Below are 19,694 nucleotides of genomic sequence, written 5' to 3' on the forward strand. Positions count from 1 at the left end.
TCATTTTATTGGACAGAATTTATTAAAACACATTAAACAAATACACTAAGTACAAAGTGAAATGATGACAGTTCACTTAGATCTTTTCCATATCTTATCTCATATAGCAATACTGTTAACTGTTTCGCTGCTAGCTGTTTATAAACCAGGACAATGATCTCTCAGGTCCATAGTAATCTGAAGACATCTTACAAGCGTACATGTTGACTTGCAATAACAAAAGATGCCTTGACCAGGGTTTTCTGGTAGCTTTTGAAGCCTATGTACTTGAATGAAAAGACTTTTCGTATTAGACTGAAGCGGTTTTAAATACTTAATACATTCATTTTGGCTTCAGTTTGATTGCATTTAAATGGAGCTTGATTAATCAATACTGTGAGAAAATGTACAACTGAAACGGTGTAAACTCATCACACAAGATTAAAACTGAACTGCATTTCACAACATATGCTGCTGGCACTCTCTTCATACCCTTGGGTTAAACATCCCCCTATATTCTTGAGGCTGTCTTTGTCTTTGAAGTCTTCTGAGGTTTCTCTAGCATGTGTGTGAACGTTTAATTGCATTATTTTCCACATTCGTTGTCCACCCAAAAATGAAATTGATCTCGAACCCTTAAGTTAAAACTACTCAATGCAGAAAACAAACAGAAATACTTTATCTACATTTGAGGAATTAACATGACTAATACCACAGACTGAAACAAACTGAGTCTAAGAGTTATTATTGAAAGAGGTTATACTGCGTTTGAAATTGCCCATAAGTGATTCCGTCTCTACAGACGTGTCCAGCCTCCATGTAAAGTGCGCTGCTTAAAAACACAGTTACACAAGGCATATCATTTCTGAGTGAAACAAAAACAACGCAAACCAACACGACTGATGGCTTCAGAACAATTGAGGCATTATAATCCATTTGCTTGCCTCGGAATTTGAGCGTTTCACAAAATGTTTTGCAAAAAAGGATATGATAACAACGACAATATGGATTATTCAGTTAACAGAGTATATTATAAATGTATAATTTCCCCACATAGCTTTGTTCCAGTAATGAAAAACTGAGGAACATTTGATAGTCATTACTGGCATCACCAAATTTGAGAAGATCCAGATCCATACTTACCCAATTGGTTAAGCAAATGCTGCCAGAATGTTCACATAGTTATCTGCATATTAAGATGGAACAGAATAAAGTATATTAACAATAAAAATGTACATCACTTTTATCCTTTCTTTTCTATGGTCCACAAACGTATCTCATTAAAGAGTCCCAAAAAAACAATCCAGTATAATTAATAAAGTAAACATGAGCTGAACTCTTTCTAAAACAGAAATTGTCCAGAGCCAATAACATTCAGTCTCTGTTTTTGGATGCAATACATAGTAACAACCTGCAGGGGCAGCAACAACACATAATCCGTGAAGCAGCAAAGCAGAGGCTGTAACTGTACCCAGAGGTGGGAGGTCTAGTCCTTGACTGATCAAGAACTAGTAACACCTCCAGATGGCTCAACAATAGCAAAGATGAAAATGTTCTTTACCGCAAGAAAACAAAGACGTAACATAAAAATATCCCACATCTCAGAGGACAGTCAAAATATTGGTGGCCTCCTCGAGTCCAGTCTCTCCTTAATCGATCAAGACTTTCACATTGCAGAAGTTAAAAAAGACAAAGGAAAAACAAAACTGAACTCTACTAAATGAAACTTACAGGCGCGTACAAGTGCAGATTCTTAAAGACAAAAGTGCAATTGATAAGATCTGCTGTTTAATATTGATTATCAGTTCTTCGCGGTTCTGCCTGCCGGTATTTTACAGAGAGAGGGCAATGTGTGTGTGTGGTTTAGTCCTCGATGCATATGACATCACTGGGTTTCACTGATTTTAGGTCAGGGGTGGGCACATCTCTCAGAACATCACTAGACCTCTTCTCCAGGTGGCTTGTTGGGCCCGAGGGTCCATTGGAGGAGACTAAGAACCAGGGAGACACAAAAGCATCTTCATGATCTCAGGAACGTCATAGAGTTAAAATAAAAAAATCTTAACTCAAAATCTGTACATTTCATTTCTGTGTTTTCTTTACAGTACATTCAGAGACACTAATGGCACAAATTCTGTTATTATTTACATCCAACTCCAACTTATTGTGTATAAAAGGAGTAGTTCACCCAAAAATAAAGATTCTGCCAATAGTTGCTTACCTTCATCTCATTCCAAACCCACTGAATTCCAATCTTTCTTCTGTGGAACACAAAAGGAGAAATTTTGAAGCATATTCAGGCTCTTTTTTAATACAATCAAAGTGAATTGGGACTGTGGCTAACATTCTGCCTCCTTTTGTGTTCCACACAGGAAAAGCAACAGAATTTTCATTTTTATGTGAACAATCCCTTTAACTAGACCAATGAGTATTTAATAAACTTATTCCCTTGACATTAAGGTTAATGTATGGCACTAACCACTGACGTATGGCCCCAGGGGCATCTGGCTGTAGTTCACCATCGCGGTGCCTCCAGGTCCTCGGAACCCTCCGGCAAAACTGCTATTATACATCTGAGAACATCCAAATGAGCCCTGAGGGAACGGCTGAGGGAAGATGAAGCAGAGCATTCTTATAATAAGGTTCATCCGCATGAGATTTATCAATTATTCATCTTTCATTGAGTTGTACAAGGTATGGAGGTGATGTAATGTGAGACGGTGCTGCTCTGACCTGCTGAGGTGGCGGCTCGTTGCCCCGGCTGGTGAGCCTGCTGAGTATACCGCGCTCGGACATCTGCAGCCGGGCGGACACGGGCGGCACCCGCGAGAGCATGGAGGGCAACCGCGTCACGTCGGCCTTCATATCGCTTAACAGCTCCTCCAGCTGGTTCAGAACTGAAACAGCAACAGTTTCATTAGCAAGTTTTGGAAAAATCCTTCTTTACTACTCATGCCCATAAAGTCAATGTGACCAACAACAAGCTAAGTATCAGTGCTGCTAATTATATTCTTGCAGTATTACCTTTGTGCAGCACGGCGTTGGCTGGCTTGTTTCCAGCTAGTGACTCTTTGGAGAGGTGTTGATGGGACTCAGCCAGACATTCCACCTCAGCGAAGCGTGTGTTGAGGGCCATGGCGGGGTGACTGGGGTCCTGAGTCATGTTCAGGTAGGCTGCACGTCGTAGCTGTTCCTCAATTACCAAAGCTTGTTCCAAGAGCTGAAATCGAGACGATTTAAGAATGTGTGAACGTAAGGTTCCTTTTCACATTTCTTCAAATCAAACGGGTGACGTGTACCTTAAATCGCCTTGCGAGAAATTTGTTCTTCATCTCCAAGTAGTTTCCTTTGTTTATTTCAGTCTTAAAAGGCTCGTTGAGGATGGCATACCGTGGGTCATTCTGAATGTCCTGCCATCGGGCATAGCCGTGTCTGATAAAACAGCTGTTAAGGATTCGCTGCTATACTAAAACTGAGGTAAACAAGAATTTTTTTTGGTATATTTAATTGTTAAAGCTGAAGATGTAAACAAAAGAATAAGAATACACAATTATAGTGAGGGGGAAATTAAGACAGTTCTTTGAAAAGAACTGGGAGGATACGTTACGATGCCAGCCAGCAGCCAGTAGTCATGGCGACGGTGCCAGATGTCATAAATTTTGCCAGACGACACAGCTGCGCGTTCCTCGTTCTGCCACAGTGTGTGTAACTCTAAACACACAAAATGTGCACATAAACACACATGCGCACTTATCCGTGCATTCACTGCTATCTTTTGAGCAAAATCTTCTGTCTGTGATACAAAGACCGTACAGGAACGGCTGTCAGACGAAGACAGCAAATCAAAACTACATCAATAAGAATGTAGCCCACCTGTGAATCCTCCATCTGCGATGTTGAACATGAAGCGTGCCTTGACGCTGTTTTTGTCATCTTTGTGGCTCTCGTCCGTGTCGTCCCTCACGTCTTTCTCTCCATTCAGCTGGTTCTCAGAAGGTTCTTCGGATTTCACGTCATCGGGATTAGCTATGGAAACAGCACAATTTAACAGGAACCAGAACAGAAGTGGTTTTAAATACCAATTTTACAAAAGAATCTGGAATTAAATAAATACAAAATACTGCTGACCTGTTTTTGGCTCCTTATCTTCTGATTTTGCTGGACTGGGTTTATTTTCACCTCTCTCTGGAGAAGTTTCTTTCCCTTTACCAGAGTCTAAAACACACAAAAAGTTTTATTTGTTTAGAGCAAAATTCGGAATTATTACATGCATGGTACAAAGCTCTCACCTAAAGCTGTCTGATTGGCTGACTGCTCACTAGATTTAGTGGACAGCTGTGTTTGATTGGACGATGGCTCTGAATTGACAGGTGGGGTGTCATTTTTCCCACTCTCTTCCTGTCGTTTCTCCCCTGCGTTGCTGCTCTTCGTCTCTTCACTCTCATTGGTCTTCTCTGGTGCAGGGGAGGGTTCTGGCATAGTTGGCTGCTTGGAGAAAAAACATTTTTTTAATAAAGACTGGAGAAAGGGGGGAGGAGAGGGATTTCTTCAGAAAATGTATTGCAGTGTGACCTCAGGGTCTGATGATTTGGCGCTCTCTGGTTCCGTAATCTCCTTGTCTTCTTGAGAACCGGATACTAACTCAGTTTTATCTGTAATTATGGGTAATGTTTGGGAGACCAGTTAACCTATAACATGAACATCCAGAATACAGTATTTTCATGTAGTAGACACACACACACACACCTGAGGAGACAGGAGTGCTGGGTTGAGTTGGAACCGGACTTGCTGGGACAGGTGTGTTGGGGTCCGATGAGATGCTATCGTTGAGTTTTTTAAGCTCTAATCCAACAGGAATTAAATCTGGTGTGCTGAACTTCCCATTCACATGCTCAAACTCCTGAACCTATTTCAATAGACATTATTTAGAAGAGATGGCATATCTAATAAAAAATAATAATTGTAATATTTATTTTAATGTCTAAGTGGATGAAAATTAAGGTGCGCTGGATGAAAGTACAGTCTGTTCAAAGGGTTGTACTGTTACGTAGCAGAAATCCAATAAAACATTCCACAAATTTGTATTTTTTTCTGTGCCTCATTACCTTCTTGCGGACTAAAGACATGACACCGATCCGGGTGAGAACGTGTTGGCGGGACAGCCCCTCTCTTGGGACCCCATCAGCGAACGTCTCGGCTCCATCTGCCCCAGGCTCACACAGGTGCCTCATGAACAGAGACACATAAGCCCTGAAAAATACATGAGAATGACCAGCCAATGAACATTTCATCACCACTGCGTTCTATTAGTGCTCTAGAAAGTGACACACAGTATGTATGACACACAGTACCTGAATTCCTTCTCACTTTTCCCTCTCAGGTCACGGACGAGCCAGTGAGAGTTGAAGGCATCTTGTGGGGGCATCCCCCAGCGCATGATGGCGTTTAGGAAGGCTTTCCTTTGCCGGGCGTTAAATCCCAACACCTGAAAAACCAAAGATAAACATTATGTGTGAGAAAGAAGAGAAGAAAATGTTTAAATCTCTTCTTGTAAATATCATAAGGAGCTTTACTTCTATATTTCCTCCAACTCTCGCCAGCAGCGGTGGCAACGGTTTGTCCCGATCGCTCTTTAATTGTCTGCGAGAATGTCTGCGTCCTCCTGGAGAAAGACGAACAAAATTGAAAAAACGTGTAGTGTTTTTTTTTTTTTTTTTTTGAAGTAAACTGAATGTTATTGCAGAAATGCCACATTTTCTACTTTCAGGTGTGTAGTCTATCAAAAATTAGCTATTAAAAACGTATCGTATGCATAAAGTCACATGATTCCACTTAATGTGTTCAGACAGGTGTTTTGTTTACCTTCAGGACGCTCTTCAAAATCTTCATCCTCATCCTCAGACCCAACGGAATATTCAGACTGGTTGTCTGAGAGATCATCCTGCCACTCTGAGAACAGTAACACGTGTACACTCATGTCAACTTTTTTGCCGTCTTATGCTGTGTTATTGTACTGTCAGCATCCGTATGTAGGTACCTTGGTCCTCCTGGGAGGCGTCATTGTAGTTGACCTGTTTGCGGATGCGTTTTCCTTTGCCCAGGTTTCTTGCCAAATCTTCCTGCTGCTGCTCGTAATGGTGCCTCAAGAGCTTCTCCCAGTAGTCTGGATCAACATTCTCTTCTTGCTTAATAATCTCCCTCTGGACCTCCTCCTGTGTGTCCACACACACAGATGAACATTTTTATATCATTTTGAGGACTTTCCACTGAGTCTAACTACTAAGGGCTGACATTTAATTCTAAACTTGGATTTAAAATAAGATTTATTTAGTATGATCTGTTATATTAAAATGCTTTTTACTGCATATGCTTCACATCCTAGATAACAATGAAAAAATAAAAATCTGACTGGATGGATGTTGTTTATACTTGGATTTCAAACCACATATGGATTCAGTCCAGAATACAAAACGTGACATACATAAAAAAGGTGTTCAATTACTTTTAAATGACTTTTTCTTAACCAAAAGATCAAAATACTAAATTTATGAGCTAACAACAAAGGAACCTTTGTATAAAAGCTACAATCAACTTTAAACACAGAGGAGTGAAATAAATGTACTGTTTCTCACTTCAAAACAACTTGCTTGTTCTCTGATCGCTTATTTAATAGAAACATGTATGAAGAATAAATCTATCGCCATCTCACCTCTTCGTCTTCCTCTCTTACTACATACTGAGCCACTTTAAAGGAGCTGAGGTACTCATTCATGTTCTGGATCTCTGTGTCTTCTGTGGCATCCTGACTGCGGTCCAGCAGTTTAGAGATGGCATCATTATCATAGTGGATCACACTGCCCTCTTCTCCGTCTTTATTATCTCCTACAGGAGAGACACATCATGTGAGGACAGACGTATTAGTAGAAACAATATATGTATAATAGGATGCTTAAGACATGAATTACTTTCTCACCCATTATAGTCCTGGCAGCTTCAACATCATCTTTAAAAAGCTCCTCGGTGCCAAACTTCAGGATATCATCCAATTCCTGTTTGGACATAGAGCCTGTTTTGGAGCCCAGGCCTGGTCGCACCACAAGGTGTGTCAGCATCATTTTTCGCTTGGCCACCTGGGTGATACGCTCCTCTACGGATGCCCGTGTTACAAAACGATAGATCATTACTTTCTTATTTTGCCCGATACGGTGTGCCCTGCTGAATGCCTGCAGGAAAACAGAAAGACAGATATACAGTAAGAAATATATGACCTGAATAATTGAGCAATAAGTGGATTTTTCTTAAAACTGTGGATACATATTTATAAGAAAAAAATCCTTCAGTGACAATGATGTGTCCTTGGTATGCAGATACACTACCCTTTAACTATTAGGCGTAACATTATTTAAGGACTAAAATGCCTGTGGAATATAATTTGTGTAAAAATTTATTGAAAAGGTTTTAAAAATGAATAATAAAAAAAGAAGAATGAACAAAAACATCCTTTGGAACATAAATAGCCACGATTCTCCCTGTTTGCATGTGCACATTTGTATTACCTGAATATCATTGTGTGGGTTCCAGTCAGAATCATATATAACCACTGTGTCTGCGGTTGCCAGATTGATGCCCAATCCTCCAGCACGTGTAGAAAGTAAAAAACAGAACTGCTGCGCCCCGGGTGCTACACGCAGAGTGACAGTTAGTTAGCTTGATTGTCTTAGTGTTGCTCAACACACGCAAACATCACTGCTGGCATTCTTACCATTAAAACGATCGATGGCCTCTTGACGCAACCCCCCAGTGATGCCCCCATCAATACGCTCGTATTTATACCCCTCAAACTCCAGGAAGTCCTCTAGCAGGTCCAACATCTTTGTCATCTGAAAGATCAACCATGCTGGATGAGACACAAATAAATGACAGTGTGATGCAAATGTAGCAAGGGTTGCCAGCTCGTTCTAAATCCCTTTTGTGCACAATGTAACAAGGTCAAAAATAAGCCCTCTCCTTTAATAGACAGAAAAGAGCATGTCATATACTCCAACATGAAAATGTATGTTTATTGTCAAGCATTTGAGAAAAGAAACGGGTGGCACAATGAAAAGTATCATCAAGACTTAGCCCTCTTTACCTGCGCCATTCATCAAACTAATGGATGCGATGATTCCACGGGCAATTTAAAAGGGACGGGAAGAGCGTCTAAGGACTAAACAATAAAGCGGAGATAAATATAGGCCCCGCCTTTTCATTTGTCAACTCCATTTAAAAGATGAATGAGCTCTGCTCTTATTTTCTATTCACAGTTTACCATCTAATTAATCTTTCTCTGAAATAGAGGCGAGACTCGTGCATATTTATGGTTGTATTGTTATTCACAGAGCGTTCAGAGTGTTAAGTGAGGGAATAAAAAATACACAACACCTGAGAGAATATAAGAACTCGGTGGCCTTCATCCTTGAGTTTTTTGAGCATCGTTTGAAGCAGAGTGAGTTTGCCTGAGGATTTCACCAGGTGGTTACCATCATACGAACCGTTTGGTAAGACAGGAGCTTCCTGCATACACGAGAAACAGATTACTGTATAAGACGTGAAAAAAATGAAGAATCTATCCTTTGGGTAAGCCTTAAATTTTATTACTTAAAAGTCCAGTGTATAAAATTTAGCGGCATTTAGCGGTGAGGTTGCGGATTACAACCAACGGCTCTCTCCACCGCTCCTCCCTCCCTTTAAAAGCACTACAGTGGCTAACAAAGGACAAAGATGTCATCACGTTTTCGCTTCTTTGCCAAAGGAGATAACGTATTTACAAAATGCACTCTGTAGAGCAGTTTGTCCGTTTAGGGCTAATGTAGAAACAACATGACGAATTCCATGCAAGGGGACCCACGGTGTATGTAGATAGAAATAGCTCATTCTAAGGTAATAAAACATTACGTTTCATTATGTAAGGTCTTTATACACCACTGAAGACATAGTTATGTATATATTGCATTTCTGTCAATAGAATTCCTCCAAAAAATAACACATTGGACTTTTAATATTAGTATCAGAATTATAGTCTTCTTGTATCCTTGAACATGAGAATGTAAGATAAGGAGAGCATTGTGCACTACGTTAGTTGCAGACACTGAGAAACAAAACACTCTTGAACAAAAGGTTGTGTCTTTAAATAGCTCTTATACAGCAGAAAATGTATTGCCATTACGCATGCTAAAAATACATCACAGCCTCTTTACAGAAGGTAAAATATGCCTCCATATGTTCTCCTCCCCCTCCTCACCACTGCAGCCACTGGAAACAGGTAAGGGTGGTTGCAACATTTCTTCAAGTCCATCATGATGTTCAAAAGCGACACTTGATTCCCACCTCCCTTGGAATTTAACGCTTCAAAGTTCCGTGTTAAAATGAACTTGTAGTATTTCCTGGAAAAAAGAGCGCCAGAATGTGATGTGAAATTATAACAAACATATTTAGGGACGCTAAACTGATGTTATTCATTTGAGGATCATAGAGAACATCAAAACTAGGATAGACTGACTTCTGCATTGGGCTCAGCTCTACTCGCACTATGAGCTCGGTTTTCGATGGCATGTTCTTGAACACGTCAGCCTTCAGCCTCCTGAGCATGTGTGGTCCCAGTAAGTCATGTAGTTTTTTAATCTGGTCCTCTTTTGAGATATCCGCAAACTCTTCCAGAAAACCTTCCAGGTTACTGCACAAAAAATCATTTGGATTTTGGAATAAGGAAATCACTTTCATCCAATCTTATGGAAAACGTATTCCAATATAAGCTCTGCAATGGCTCTGCGGGAGATCATTATTTTACTAGGGGATCTATGAATCACCAGGTGAATCATGCCGAATGCAATCTTACTTGAAGCGCTCGGGGGTGAGAAAGTTGAGCAGGTGAAAAAGCTCTTCTAGATTGTTCTGCAAAGGGGTTCCAGTCAGGAGCAGCTTATAGTAGATTTTGTAGCCATTCAGAATCCTGAAAAACTAAGTGTTGAGGTTTCGTTGATTAGGATTAACATTTCAAAAAAATAAAAATATTGCAGTATAAAATTGTAACAAAATTGTACCTTTGATTGGTTATTCTTCAGCCGGTGGGCCTCATCTACAACCAGACAGGCCCAGGTAATAGAGCCAAGAATAGCCTGATCAATGGTGATCAATTCATATGATGTCAGCAGCACATGAAACTTTATTGGAGTGTCCTTCTGTGACAAAAACAACAGCAACAGCAGATGTTCATTTTATTTATTGTATTTTTTATTACCATTTTGCAGAAAATAATAATAAAGGTGGTGTTGCTTATATTTTAAACCATGGTTTATAGAGCATTAACCGTTTGAAATTAAATGCAACATCAGTTTGACAGAATTCTCGAACCTTCATGCGGAAAACCTTGCGTCCTGTTTTGACTGCACTGTCCTCGAAGGTAAATTCATTCTCACGTATGACGGCCCTGCTCTCTTTGTCCCCTGTGTAAGTCACCACATAGAATTCCGGAGCCCACATCTCAAACTCTCTTTCCCAGTTAATGATGGTGGAGAGTGGTGCGCTGACCAGAAAGGGCCCTTTGGAGTGACCCTAAAACAAATCAACCGACTCTTGTTACACACCGCTCTCTTACTCTATCAAACACATTAGAGAGAAAGTTCAACTAGTGTTCAAACCTCTTTGTAGAGGGAGTACAGGAACACTATAGTCTGCACAGTCTTGCCAAGCCCCATTTCATCGGCCAAGATCGTATCAGTTCCTTGAGCCCATGAGAAGCGCAACCAGTTCAGGCCTTCTAGCTGGTACGGGTGCAAAGTGCCCCCTGTGTCATCGATGTACCAGGTTTGCTGTTCAAATTTGATGGTGGGCTGTGACCAATAATGAGAATAAAATGGTTTCATTCAATCTATAAAAACATTAAACTGAAATAGTTGTGCCGTGGCATAAATTCTAGTGCTGAAGTTTTAAAGAACTAAAACAAAAAGATCACACTCACATCCACAACCGGAGTGTCTGGAAGGGGTTCTCTCCTCTTTCCTTCATCTTTTAGAGGCTTTCCTTTTCTGAACAGCAGTGGGTTGTGGCTCTCACCGAGCACCTGCTCCCTGGTAAAGTCACAGTCGATTTGGAAGGGGCGCGCACGTGAGTCACTACGCACCAACTATAATAACATCAAATTTAGTAACGCAGCTCACCTGTGGTCCCAGTAGGCCTGCTTAAAGCTGTCATATTCTGGGACGTCGAAGTCATCAGTCTCCCAGGTGCACTGATCATATGGCAGGTCTCTCCACTTTATCAGGTAGTGTACATCTCCATCCTTATCAAAACTTTAACATGCACAAGACAACCTTAAACCTATTCATACTCTGTTCATATTTTGGCATGAAACATTGTGTACATTTTCATGGCAGCAGTCATTAAATATTAAATATACAACTGAGATGACCATCACCCGTGTGGTCAAAACACAGCCCCTCACCTGTGGTTAACAATTCTGTGAATAATCATCCACTCTGGCTTGATGCCGTAACGGTAGAACCGTTCCTCCATGGCTGCGTACTGAGGATCTTTGCTCCTCCTCTTTTCGTTGTTAAGCTCCTCCTCCCCAGAGCCATAGTCGTATGGAGGTGGTTCGTCCATGTCGTTCTTGCGCTGATAGTTACGGTACATTACTGTATGATATAGTTCCAACTGCATCAAAAAAAGAGGACGACCATAAGCTTTCTTGAAAAAGGCACTGAAAACATTCATCCTCAAGAGCATTCAATGATTGCGGTAATGTTGGTTCTGGTGTGGTAATGTGGAAACCCCACCTGTAGTTCGTTGACCCACGAGCAGTGCCAGTAAGACAGCCCAGCCCATTTCACAAACAGCTGCCTCTCTGGACGGCCCTTCAGTGGGGGTTTGGCTAAACTATCCACCTTCTCTCCATCTTGCCCAAGAGGAACTTCGGGAGGTAGAGGAGGATCCCCCCATGCCCAGTGTAGAATCTTTTGGACTTTCCCTTTTAGTGGTGGACACTAGGGTAGAATACGAGAAAAAGTTCATTACAGGTGGCATAATACTCCCAATGACATGCACACAATATTATCTCCATAAAAAAAGGAGGTTTAAAGGGATAGTTCACCCCAAAATGAAAATTCTGTCATAATTTACTCGCCCTCTTGTCATCAAACCTGTATAACTTTCTTTCTTCCACAGAACACAAAAGAAGATATTTTGACAGGCACCCATTCACTTCTATATGGACACAAAACCAATGAAAGTCAATGGGTGCCGTCGCTGTTTGGTTACCAACATTCTTCCTTTGTGTTGTGTGGAGGAAAGAAAGTCATAAAGGTTTGAAATGGCAAGAGGGTGAGTACATTTTTTTCTTTTTGGCTGAACAATCACTATAACAAAAAAGTATAAATAAAAAAACCCTCAATAACACATTTAAATTACAAATAGCTTGTATATTATGGTGAATAATGGCAGACTTATACAGTAGTATTTCAAGCAACTTTTAGGTGATATAAAAGACATTGTGCATTTAATATTTTCACTCCTGCCTTGCTGGTTTGTTTTCGTGCCTTTATGGCTCTGAACATAGTACATTGGCAAAAGATTCAGAAATGTGGATGTAAGATATTGGAGAACAGTGTTTATTTCACTTTGATTTGTTTATTTTGTCTTACTATCAAAATACTGGCTAACAACGCAAATATGTAACCAACAGCAGTTCACATCTGGATTAGATTCACATAAACCAGGAAATGTAGTGCGGTTCATATGAACCCCTACTAAAAGTGTAGTTCTCTGTGACACCCAATTAAATTAACCAAACTTTATTGTCAATTAAACCCAGTGTGGATTAAGTTCTGCCGGAGTCTCTTACCATGCACCGTGGACAAAGCCACTCTCCATTGGGGATCTCGGGCAGTGGTGGGTTGAGGCAGTGGATGTGATATGAGGAAGGGCAGGTGTCACAGCACAACAGCTCTCCCCCATCCTTACAAACTCTGCAGAACTCCATATGGTCATCTTCCTCCTCACCAGCAGCCTCATCTTCCTCCTCCTCATCATCTTTGGCTTCCCACTGGATGCCTTCTTTTTCCTAAGAGATGAGGTACTTGGTATTACAATAGTCCTGGATAACCTGTGGTTTGTCGTCAAATTGAACTGCCATTGTGAAGAGCACAGATTTTAGAGAAAAACATCAGAGATACTACAATCCGTATGTCTGTTGCTTTGCAAGTGTGTGTGATGCAGGATGGGATTTCCTCACACAATGGGGGCAGCTCCATTTTCCCTCAGGGGCTTTTTCCAGTTCTGGATCCAGACACACCAGGTGATATGCTCTGGGACAGGTGTCACATAGAATGATCTCTCCTCCTTGTTGACAAACCTCACAGTAGTCTTGATGGTCTGTCTCGTAACCGTCTCCATCCTCTCCTGCATTACCAATACATACAGAACAAAAGTGCATCGTGCATCAGTGCAAATTCCAATAAACAGCACACATATGCATATGCATACAACAATGCTGGTCATGTGATTTTGGTCATTGATTGCTTTTATTAAGACAAAAACAAAAAATAAATCTATGAAAAGCAAATGTAAAAAGAAGCATGAGTATATTTCAGTGGTTCTCAAACTGGGGGCCGCCAAGATGGATCTAGGGGGGGCCACAGATTTTGTGGCATTTTATAAAATATAGAAATTTATCACATACTTTATGCAATCAAACATCAGAAAAATAAGACTACCAACCAAAAGAATTGACGTTGCAGCATTCTATACAGTAGCTGAATATGTTTTTGGTTCAATTAAAATTATAAGTTTAAGATTATAAGTCTTTATTTGGGAGGCCGCAAAGCAATGCACATTACACAAAGGGGGCCTAACAACGAAAAAGTCTGAGAACCACTGGTAAAGATAACTCATTATTTTCATATCTTAAATTTTTCATAACTTATACCTTTCGTTTCATAAGAATGTTCTTTTTAGAATGTTCTGCGGTAATTTTGGATGAAAAATTTAACCACGATAAACTGATAGATATACAGGTATATTCTTTTTGGAAGTTGAAGGCATAATAAAATTAGCAAATTTGCCAACAGACTTGATTGTAGGTTCTCTAAGTAAACCAAATAAACAATATGATGAAAAAAATACTTAATAAGAACGTACTTTTTCTTTTTTTTCGTCCTCGGCGGTTTGATTTCTTTTTCGGTGCTGCTGACGTGTCTGAGCGTACAGAGGCACTGTGAATGCTGATGTCATCAAAGTCAGAAAAGTCATCCAGGAAGTCCTCCTCACTCTAAGAAATAAGACATTAAAAACAATACATTTCACGTGGTTATAACACAGGAACATAAAAACCTAATAAAACTAAGTGAAACCAAAATGAAACACTAGAAGAGTATTTGTAAATAACAATCCGTAAATTGTTCTGGTTAGTAGACCCAATTGGTAAAGTAAAAAATTCATCGACATCTAAAGCTTTTCCATGTGACGCAGGTTAGGCTCTAGAAAGATTTCAGTGAAAAGGCATTCTCACCGAAGAGCCTTTTTTCCTTTTTCCACCCTGGCCTGCTTTCGATTTGGACTTCTTCGGTTTCCCTTTCTTTTTTGTTTCTTTCACTGGCTTACTTTTTTTCTTAGCACCAGGCCCTGCAATGCAGTCCAGATGAGATCAACAAAACACATATTTGTGAGCCATGAGAACAGTACCCTATTCTTAGACATATATACTGTAAAATAAAACATTTTTCTTTCTCCATTTTTTATAAAGATGTGTATATGAACATTTAAGACCAAATTTGCACTTACACAACTGGGAGTTGCAAAATCTCAGACACACAAGCAAAATCTGAACAAAGGCTTGGCCATGAGCCAATCAATTATCATGTTGCATGTGTATCCAATGTAAATCTCCTATAAAACATCCTAAACAAAGGAAATAAGTACCCTTTCCCTCTTTGGTTTTGGCTTTTTTGATTGGTCCAGATGGTAAGATCTGTTGGATACTTCTAATACAGATGGGCGGGGCCACATTGACCGTTTCCACAGCAGCCGCCACAGCCGCGGCCACAGCAGTTGCAGAGGTGCCTTTGAAAGGGTTGTTTGCGCTGAACTCTCTCCATTTTGCTCCAAGTACCGTCATCATTTTCGACATGGGGATCTTGGGGTTCTTCTTGGCAATAAGGGGCCTGACCACCAATGGCAAAGAGAAAATTGCTTTTGAGAAACACTGAGGTTGAGATTTTGGATGTGTGAATAAAGCACAAAGCTACAATAATCTTTGCGTTACAATGATTTTGCCATGCCAGAGGATGTTCTTGGGCACAAAACAAAGAATTGCAAGAGCAACAGCACTATGATGAAAGTAAAAAAATGTTCAATTTCTCAGCCGAATATTATAGTTCATTAGCTGTAGGATGTGAACGGTTGCCAAGCAACATGGCGCATTACTCTAGAATGAGCAGTCTATATTTTACAATGAGTTTGAACACGCCCTATCCAATTTTAAATTAGAGTCTGAATTATGCATTTTAGAACAAATCCTATGAAGATTGTCTATCAAACATGATGTGATACTAGACCCCACATTGGCTGCATGGACCTGCATAGTGTGTATAAGAAAACTATCATCATCATGTCATTAGCATTTGCAAAATGGAGCGTTTTAAAATAGAACAAGTCAACCTGACAGCAGGGCATTTAGAATGTCTGTCAAAAAGGAAATCCTACCTAAGAAACTGGCTAAAGGCTTTGTAGTTAGTGATTGTTTTATAGTCGTCCTCCGAAAAAGCATACTGCACGTCTTCAAGTCCCCATTCTTGCATCAGCTGACTGGATGACTTTGGTTCCTGGAAAAAAAGCATTTCAGTAATTCTCATTTTTTAAGCAGTATCAATATTAAAGATCTGACCCCACCTTCATGTTTCCATCGTCGTCATCATCATCGTCCTCCTCTTCATCTTTCTTCCGCTGTTTTGTTTTCTTCTCTTTCTTCTCTTTGGGTTTCTTTTTCTTCTTCTTCAGGGTACCGTAGGTGCTGCTCTCGCTCCCGGATCTGTGACTGCGGTCTTCTCTGTCAGACATGTCGTCCAGCTCGCAAGGAAGGCCCTGATGGAACAGGCATTTTGAAAACTTTATCATAGACAACACTGATATATCGATTAAATAGTAGTATGTTCAGATCTGCATTATTTCATCCATCTGGCTCAATACTGGTTGACTAGTGAACAACTCTATTGATCTAGAGTGCAGATGTTTAAATGCCAGAAAAACACGATGAAGTACTTATCGCAGTATTAACAATGACATCCTACTATTTGGTAAAGTCCATGCATCTACAGATTTAAATAAAAAGCAGATACTGGCGTAACAACTGATAAATATAAAACCAAATGCACGTTTTCAATAAAGGAAAAGACATATCATTACAAATCTATTATTAGAGAAGCCTGGAAAAAGGAAAACCAATTGAAATGATCATGCTTCTGCGGAGCACATGTATGAGTGGGTGAATGTATTGTGTGTGTTCAATTGGAGAACGCCTGTTGCTGTGCTGCAGCTGTACACTGGCTGGCAGACGTCTCCTCAGCACAGGCCGGCATTGCCGCAGAGCACACGGGCTCCACCAGCAGCCGTTCTGTGTTGCCATGGTAACCAAACTGTGCAGGGTTGGGGGGGGGCAAGGGAAGCTCTCTCTCTGCTGCAGCAGCCAATGGAATGGCGCCATCCAATCAGATGCGTTTGCATAACGAGCTTGTTATGCAGAGTCCCCATGGTTGCAGTGCCTGTGTTCTAGGGCCGTCTAGACAAATCTCAATCACGTATATGGGGGAGGGAGAAAGAGAGACAGCTGAGAGAGAGAGAGAGAGAGAGAGAGAGAGAGAGAGAGAGAGAGGGGGGGGGCTCATACAAGAAGAAAAAGAAGAACCGCTAAAGAGCTTCACAGCTGGAGCTGAAAGGTCTCCCAAAATTCAAACCACATCTATCTGTCAATGTACCTCACAAACAAAAGGTCTAGAATAAATAAATGCTACAAATATGTTTGTAAGTTGACACCATTCTGCAGCTTTCTCCCATTCAAAATGCAAGTTCACCCAAAATTCTCATGATTTACCTTGTCATTCCTATCTGTATGACTGCATTCTCTTCATAGAGCACAACATGAGATGCTAGACAGACTGTATATTTTTCATGTGTCAAACCTCACTGATCCGCATATGCCTTTATCATTAAATTGCTATTTAATGTTTTTAACTGAAAGCGCAAGTGTGATTTGAGATTTTTGGGAGCATTTTTGTGAATATAGTAAGCGAGTCTATTCCCAAAAGAAAGAAATATCACAAATGATTTAATGAATTAATATCTCAATTTTTTCTCCAAGACGTCAGTGAGATTAATTGTCTCCTGCATCTCAGATATTTATCCTGAGATGAATGGAAAAAAAAACAGAAATATCACAAACGTCTCCAATAGTTTCAGAAGATATTTCAACAATGTCACAAACTGAGCTCAGATTTGCCAACTCTGTTTGCCAACAAACATTTCTGATAAAATTCTGCACAACTTCATTCACTTAATGTCTCATTTGTTTCTATTTTCATTTCTCCTCTGCAATTTTAGAAGGGACCACGAAGACATCTGAAGTTAATACTTAGATGAAACACTATTGAGAAATCTCCTGAGCTGTGAAAGAGCAATCACGTTTTCTTTTGGAATTGGATTGCTTCAGTCATATTCATAGTTATATTCATAGCCATACATAGCAAGAACCATATACACTACTATTAGTGAAATGATACTGACAGCCATCTACATTTGACATGAGGGTGAACGGCAGATTTTTTTACTATTTACTATTTTTTACTAGAAAAACAACTACAAAAAAAACTGTAAAGTCTGCTACTGAAATGTCACTTGTCATTGTTTACATGTGAAAAAGAATCAATTCTCACTCTCCTGTTACAATCTGAAGACTCTCCACAGTCAATCAGGCTTTGGTACAGGTGGTGGGCCAGCTTTGGCGAGCTGAGCCGTTAGACTTTCAGACAGCATAAGGGCAGGCGGTGGTTTTGACCCGTATTGATTTGAGCCCGTGTCTGACACGGCACTGCGGGGAGAGCATGACTGACGCCAAGCAGGGCGCTTAGCTGCTGAGGGGAGACCCCTGTGCCCTCTCCACGGCACATTTACCACCGCTGAGAGGGAGGGAGAGACGGAGCCCTGATCGAGAGGCTGGATCTGAACGAGGAGGCTGGGAAAGCAACGGACAAAAAGAGAGGGAAAGAAGAAAAAAGGAAATCCTTCTCATTATCTCAACGGTGACTACAGTCAGCTGGGGGGCCTGTGACCGACTGACCTGTCAAGCATTTTATCTCACTCCAAAGAGCAGACGACATAGCAGGCGCAGAGGGACGCTGGACAGGAAAGAGAGGGCTGATGGGTAAACAATGTGATACAACACACTTGGGTCGGGAAGGTTGTTTTATATGGATCATTCTGCTCTTTGGAAGAGTGCTTTAGCCGTGGCATAGCCGACAACGGCGCTCCTGCTCTTTCTTAGGATGTAGTGTGGGCTAAGGCTGGATCAGCATGCCATTTGCTGTGTGTATGATTTATTGTCAGCTTGATCCAGGTGAGAGAATGCCAGGAGCCTTGGTCCTGTGCTAATAAATATAATCGATCACAATACCCAAAGCCACAAATCAAAGGCTATAAATAACTGAAATGCAGATTTAGGCTGATAAATCACAATAATCAAATACAAGTACAAGTTGCATCCACGCTTGAAACAGTCATGAGGATGACGCTTACCTCCTTTTTCTTCTTTTTCTTCAGTTTGGGCTTTTCTTCTTTACCCTCTGTTATCTTGCTTGGTTTCTTTTTCTTATGCGGATTAACAGAGTCCTCGTGGAAGAACCTCTCTAGCGGTGACAGGGGGACGCTCCTTTCGCTCGACCGCTCACGCTCACCTTCTTCATCCTCATCTGAAGAAAAACAAATTCATTCACAGCTATGAGATTTAGTCACACAGCATACTGCCATAAACAGGGACTGTTGTATGCAATGCATGCGTTTCTTTATATACTTCTTGAACATGTGCTTGAATTATATAGATTTAGAATCTATGCAAATCATTTAAAGATCCAGTTTGTGAAATTTAGTGGCATCTAGTCGTGCAATTGCAAGCACCGACTCACCCCTCCCTTTTCAAGCACTTGGGTGGCTGACACAGGAAACAATGCTGTCACGTTTTTGCTTCTTTGCCGAAAGAGATTTGTATTTACAGAATGCGCTCTGCAGAGCAGTTTGTCCGTTTAGGGCCACTGTAGAAACAACATGACGAATTCCGTGCAAGGGGACCCGCAGTGTCTTTAGATAGAAATAGCTCATTCTAAGGTAATAGAAACATAACGCTTCATTATGTAAGGTCTTTCCTGTGGCTCAGTGGTTAGAGCATGGCACTAGCAATGCCAAGGTCATGGGTTTGATCCCAGGGGATTGCACATAGTCAGAAATAGGGTTGGGAATCGTTTCAATTTTATCGATTCCGATTCTGCTTATCAATTTCGATTCTTATCGATTCCCAGTTTCGATTCCACAGTTGAAGTAAAACATTTAGATATCAACCTGTATGGTCATTTAGCCTGCTTATTGACTTGTTAGCAAAATATGTTTATATATTAATGAGCACCGTTTTGTGTATATTTACA

The 19,694-nt window shown here is 40.6% G+C and overlaps 1 protein-coding gene across 2 annotated transcripts in view; it reads right to left on the reverse strand.

Annotated features, from left to right (window-relative positions):
• The window catches only part of chd5 (chromodomain helicase DNA binding protein 5), a 25,840-nt gene continuing 6,146 nt past the window's right edge, over nt 1–19,694 (reverse strand). Inside the window, exons 2-41 of one of the 2 annotated variants that reach the window (XM_057361753.1) lie at nt 18,796–18,968; nt 15,901–16,092; nt 15,715–15,833; nt 14,932–15,173; nt 14,522–14,634; nt 14,152–14,281; nt 13,247–13,413; nt 12,857–13,075; nt 11,793–11,999; nt 11,459–11,670; nt 11,175–11,306; nt 10,976–11,084; nt 10,656–10,847; nt 10,369–10,569; nt 10,059–10,196; nt 9,854–9,975; nt 9,518–9,691; nt 9,260–9,401; nt 8,401–8,532; nt 7,742–7,859; nt 7,536–7,660; nt 6,953–7,202; nt 6,689–6,861; nt 6,017–6,191; nt 5,842–5,928; nt 5,553–5,641; nt 5,331–5,464; nt 5,085–5,229; nt 4,726–4,885; nt 4,552–4,631; nt 4,269–4,464; nt 4,108–4,194; nt 3,853–4,005; nt 3,582–3,690; nt 3,279–3,411; nt 3,004–3,199; nt 2,713–2,876; nt 2,459–2,585; nt 2,201–2,240; nt 1,858–1,970 (exon numbers count right to left, since the gene is read on the reverse strand). In XM_057361753.1, the coding sequence (XP_057217736.1) occupies nt 2,203–2,240; nt 2,459–2,585; nt 2,713–2,876; nt 3,004–3,199; nt 3,279–3,411; nt 3,582–3,690; nt 3,853–4,005; nt 4,108–4,194; nt 4,269–4,464; nt 4,552–4,631; nt 4,726–4,885; nt 5,085–5,229; nt 5,331–5,464; nt 5,553–5,641; nt 5,842–5,928; nt 6,017–6,191; nt 6,689–6,861; nt 6,953–7,202; nt 7,536–7,660; nt 7,742–7,859; nt 8,401–8,532; nt 9,260–9,401; nt 9,518–9,691; nt 9,854–9,975; nt 10,059–10,196; nt 10,369–10,569; nt 10,656–10,847; nt 10,976–11,084; nt 11,175–11,306; nt 11,459–11,670; nt 11,793–11,999; nt 12,857–13,075; nt 13,247–13,413; nt 14,152–14,281; nt 14,522–14,634; nt 14,932–15,173; nt 15,715–15,833; nt 15,901–16,092; nt 18,796–18,968 (5,855 nt within the window). In that variant the 3' untranslated portion in view covers nt 1,858–1,970; nt 2,201–2,202. Of the gene's footprint in view, nt 1,971–2,200; nt 2,241–2,458; nt 2,586–2,712; nt 2,877–3,003; nt 3,200–3,278; nt 3,412–3,581; nt 3,691–3,852; nt 4,006–4,107; nt 4,195–4,268; nt 4,465–4,551; nt 4,632–4,725; nt 4,886–5,084; nt 5,230–5,330; nt 5,465–5,552; nt 5,642–5,841; nt 5,929–6,016; nt 6,192–6,688; nt 6,862–6,952; nt 7,203–7,535; nt 7,661–7,741; nt 7,860–8,400; nt 8,533–9,259; nt 9,402–9,517; nt 9,692–9,853; nt 9,976–10,058; nt 10,197–10,368; nt 10,570–10,655; nt 10,848–10,975; nt 11,085–11,174; nt 11,307–11,458; nt 11,671–11,792; nt 12,000–12,856; nt 13,076–13,246; nt 13,414–14,151; nt 14,282–14,521; nt 14,635–14,931; nt 15,174–15,714; nt 15,834–15,900; nt 16,093–18,795; nt 18,969–19,694 lie in introns of both variants that reach the window. The other variant, XM_057361752.1, reaches the window with a different exon arrangement.

This window comes from Triplophysa rosa, linkage group LG20 (assembly GCF_024868665.1).
Source record: "Triplophysa rosa linkage group LG20, Trosa_1v2, whole genome shotgun sequence".
Classification (NCBI taxonomy): Eukaryota; Metazoa; Chordata; class Actinopteri; order Cypriniformes; family Nemacheilidae; genus Triplophysa; species Triplophysa rosa.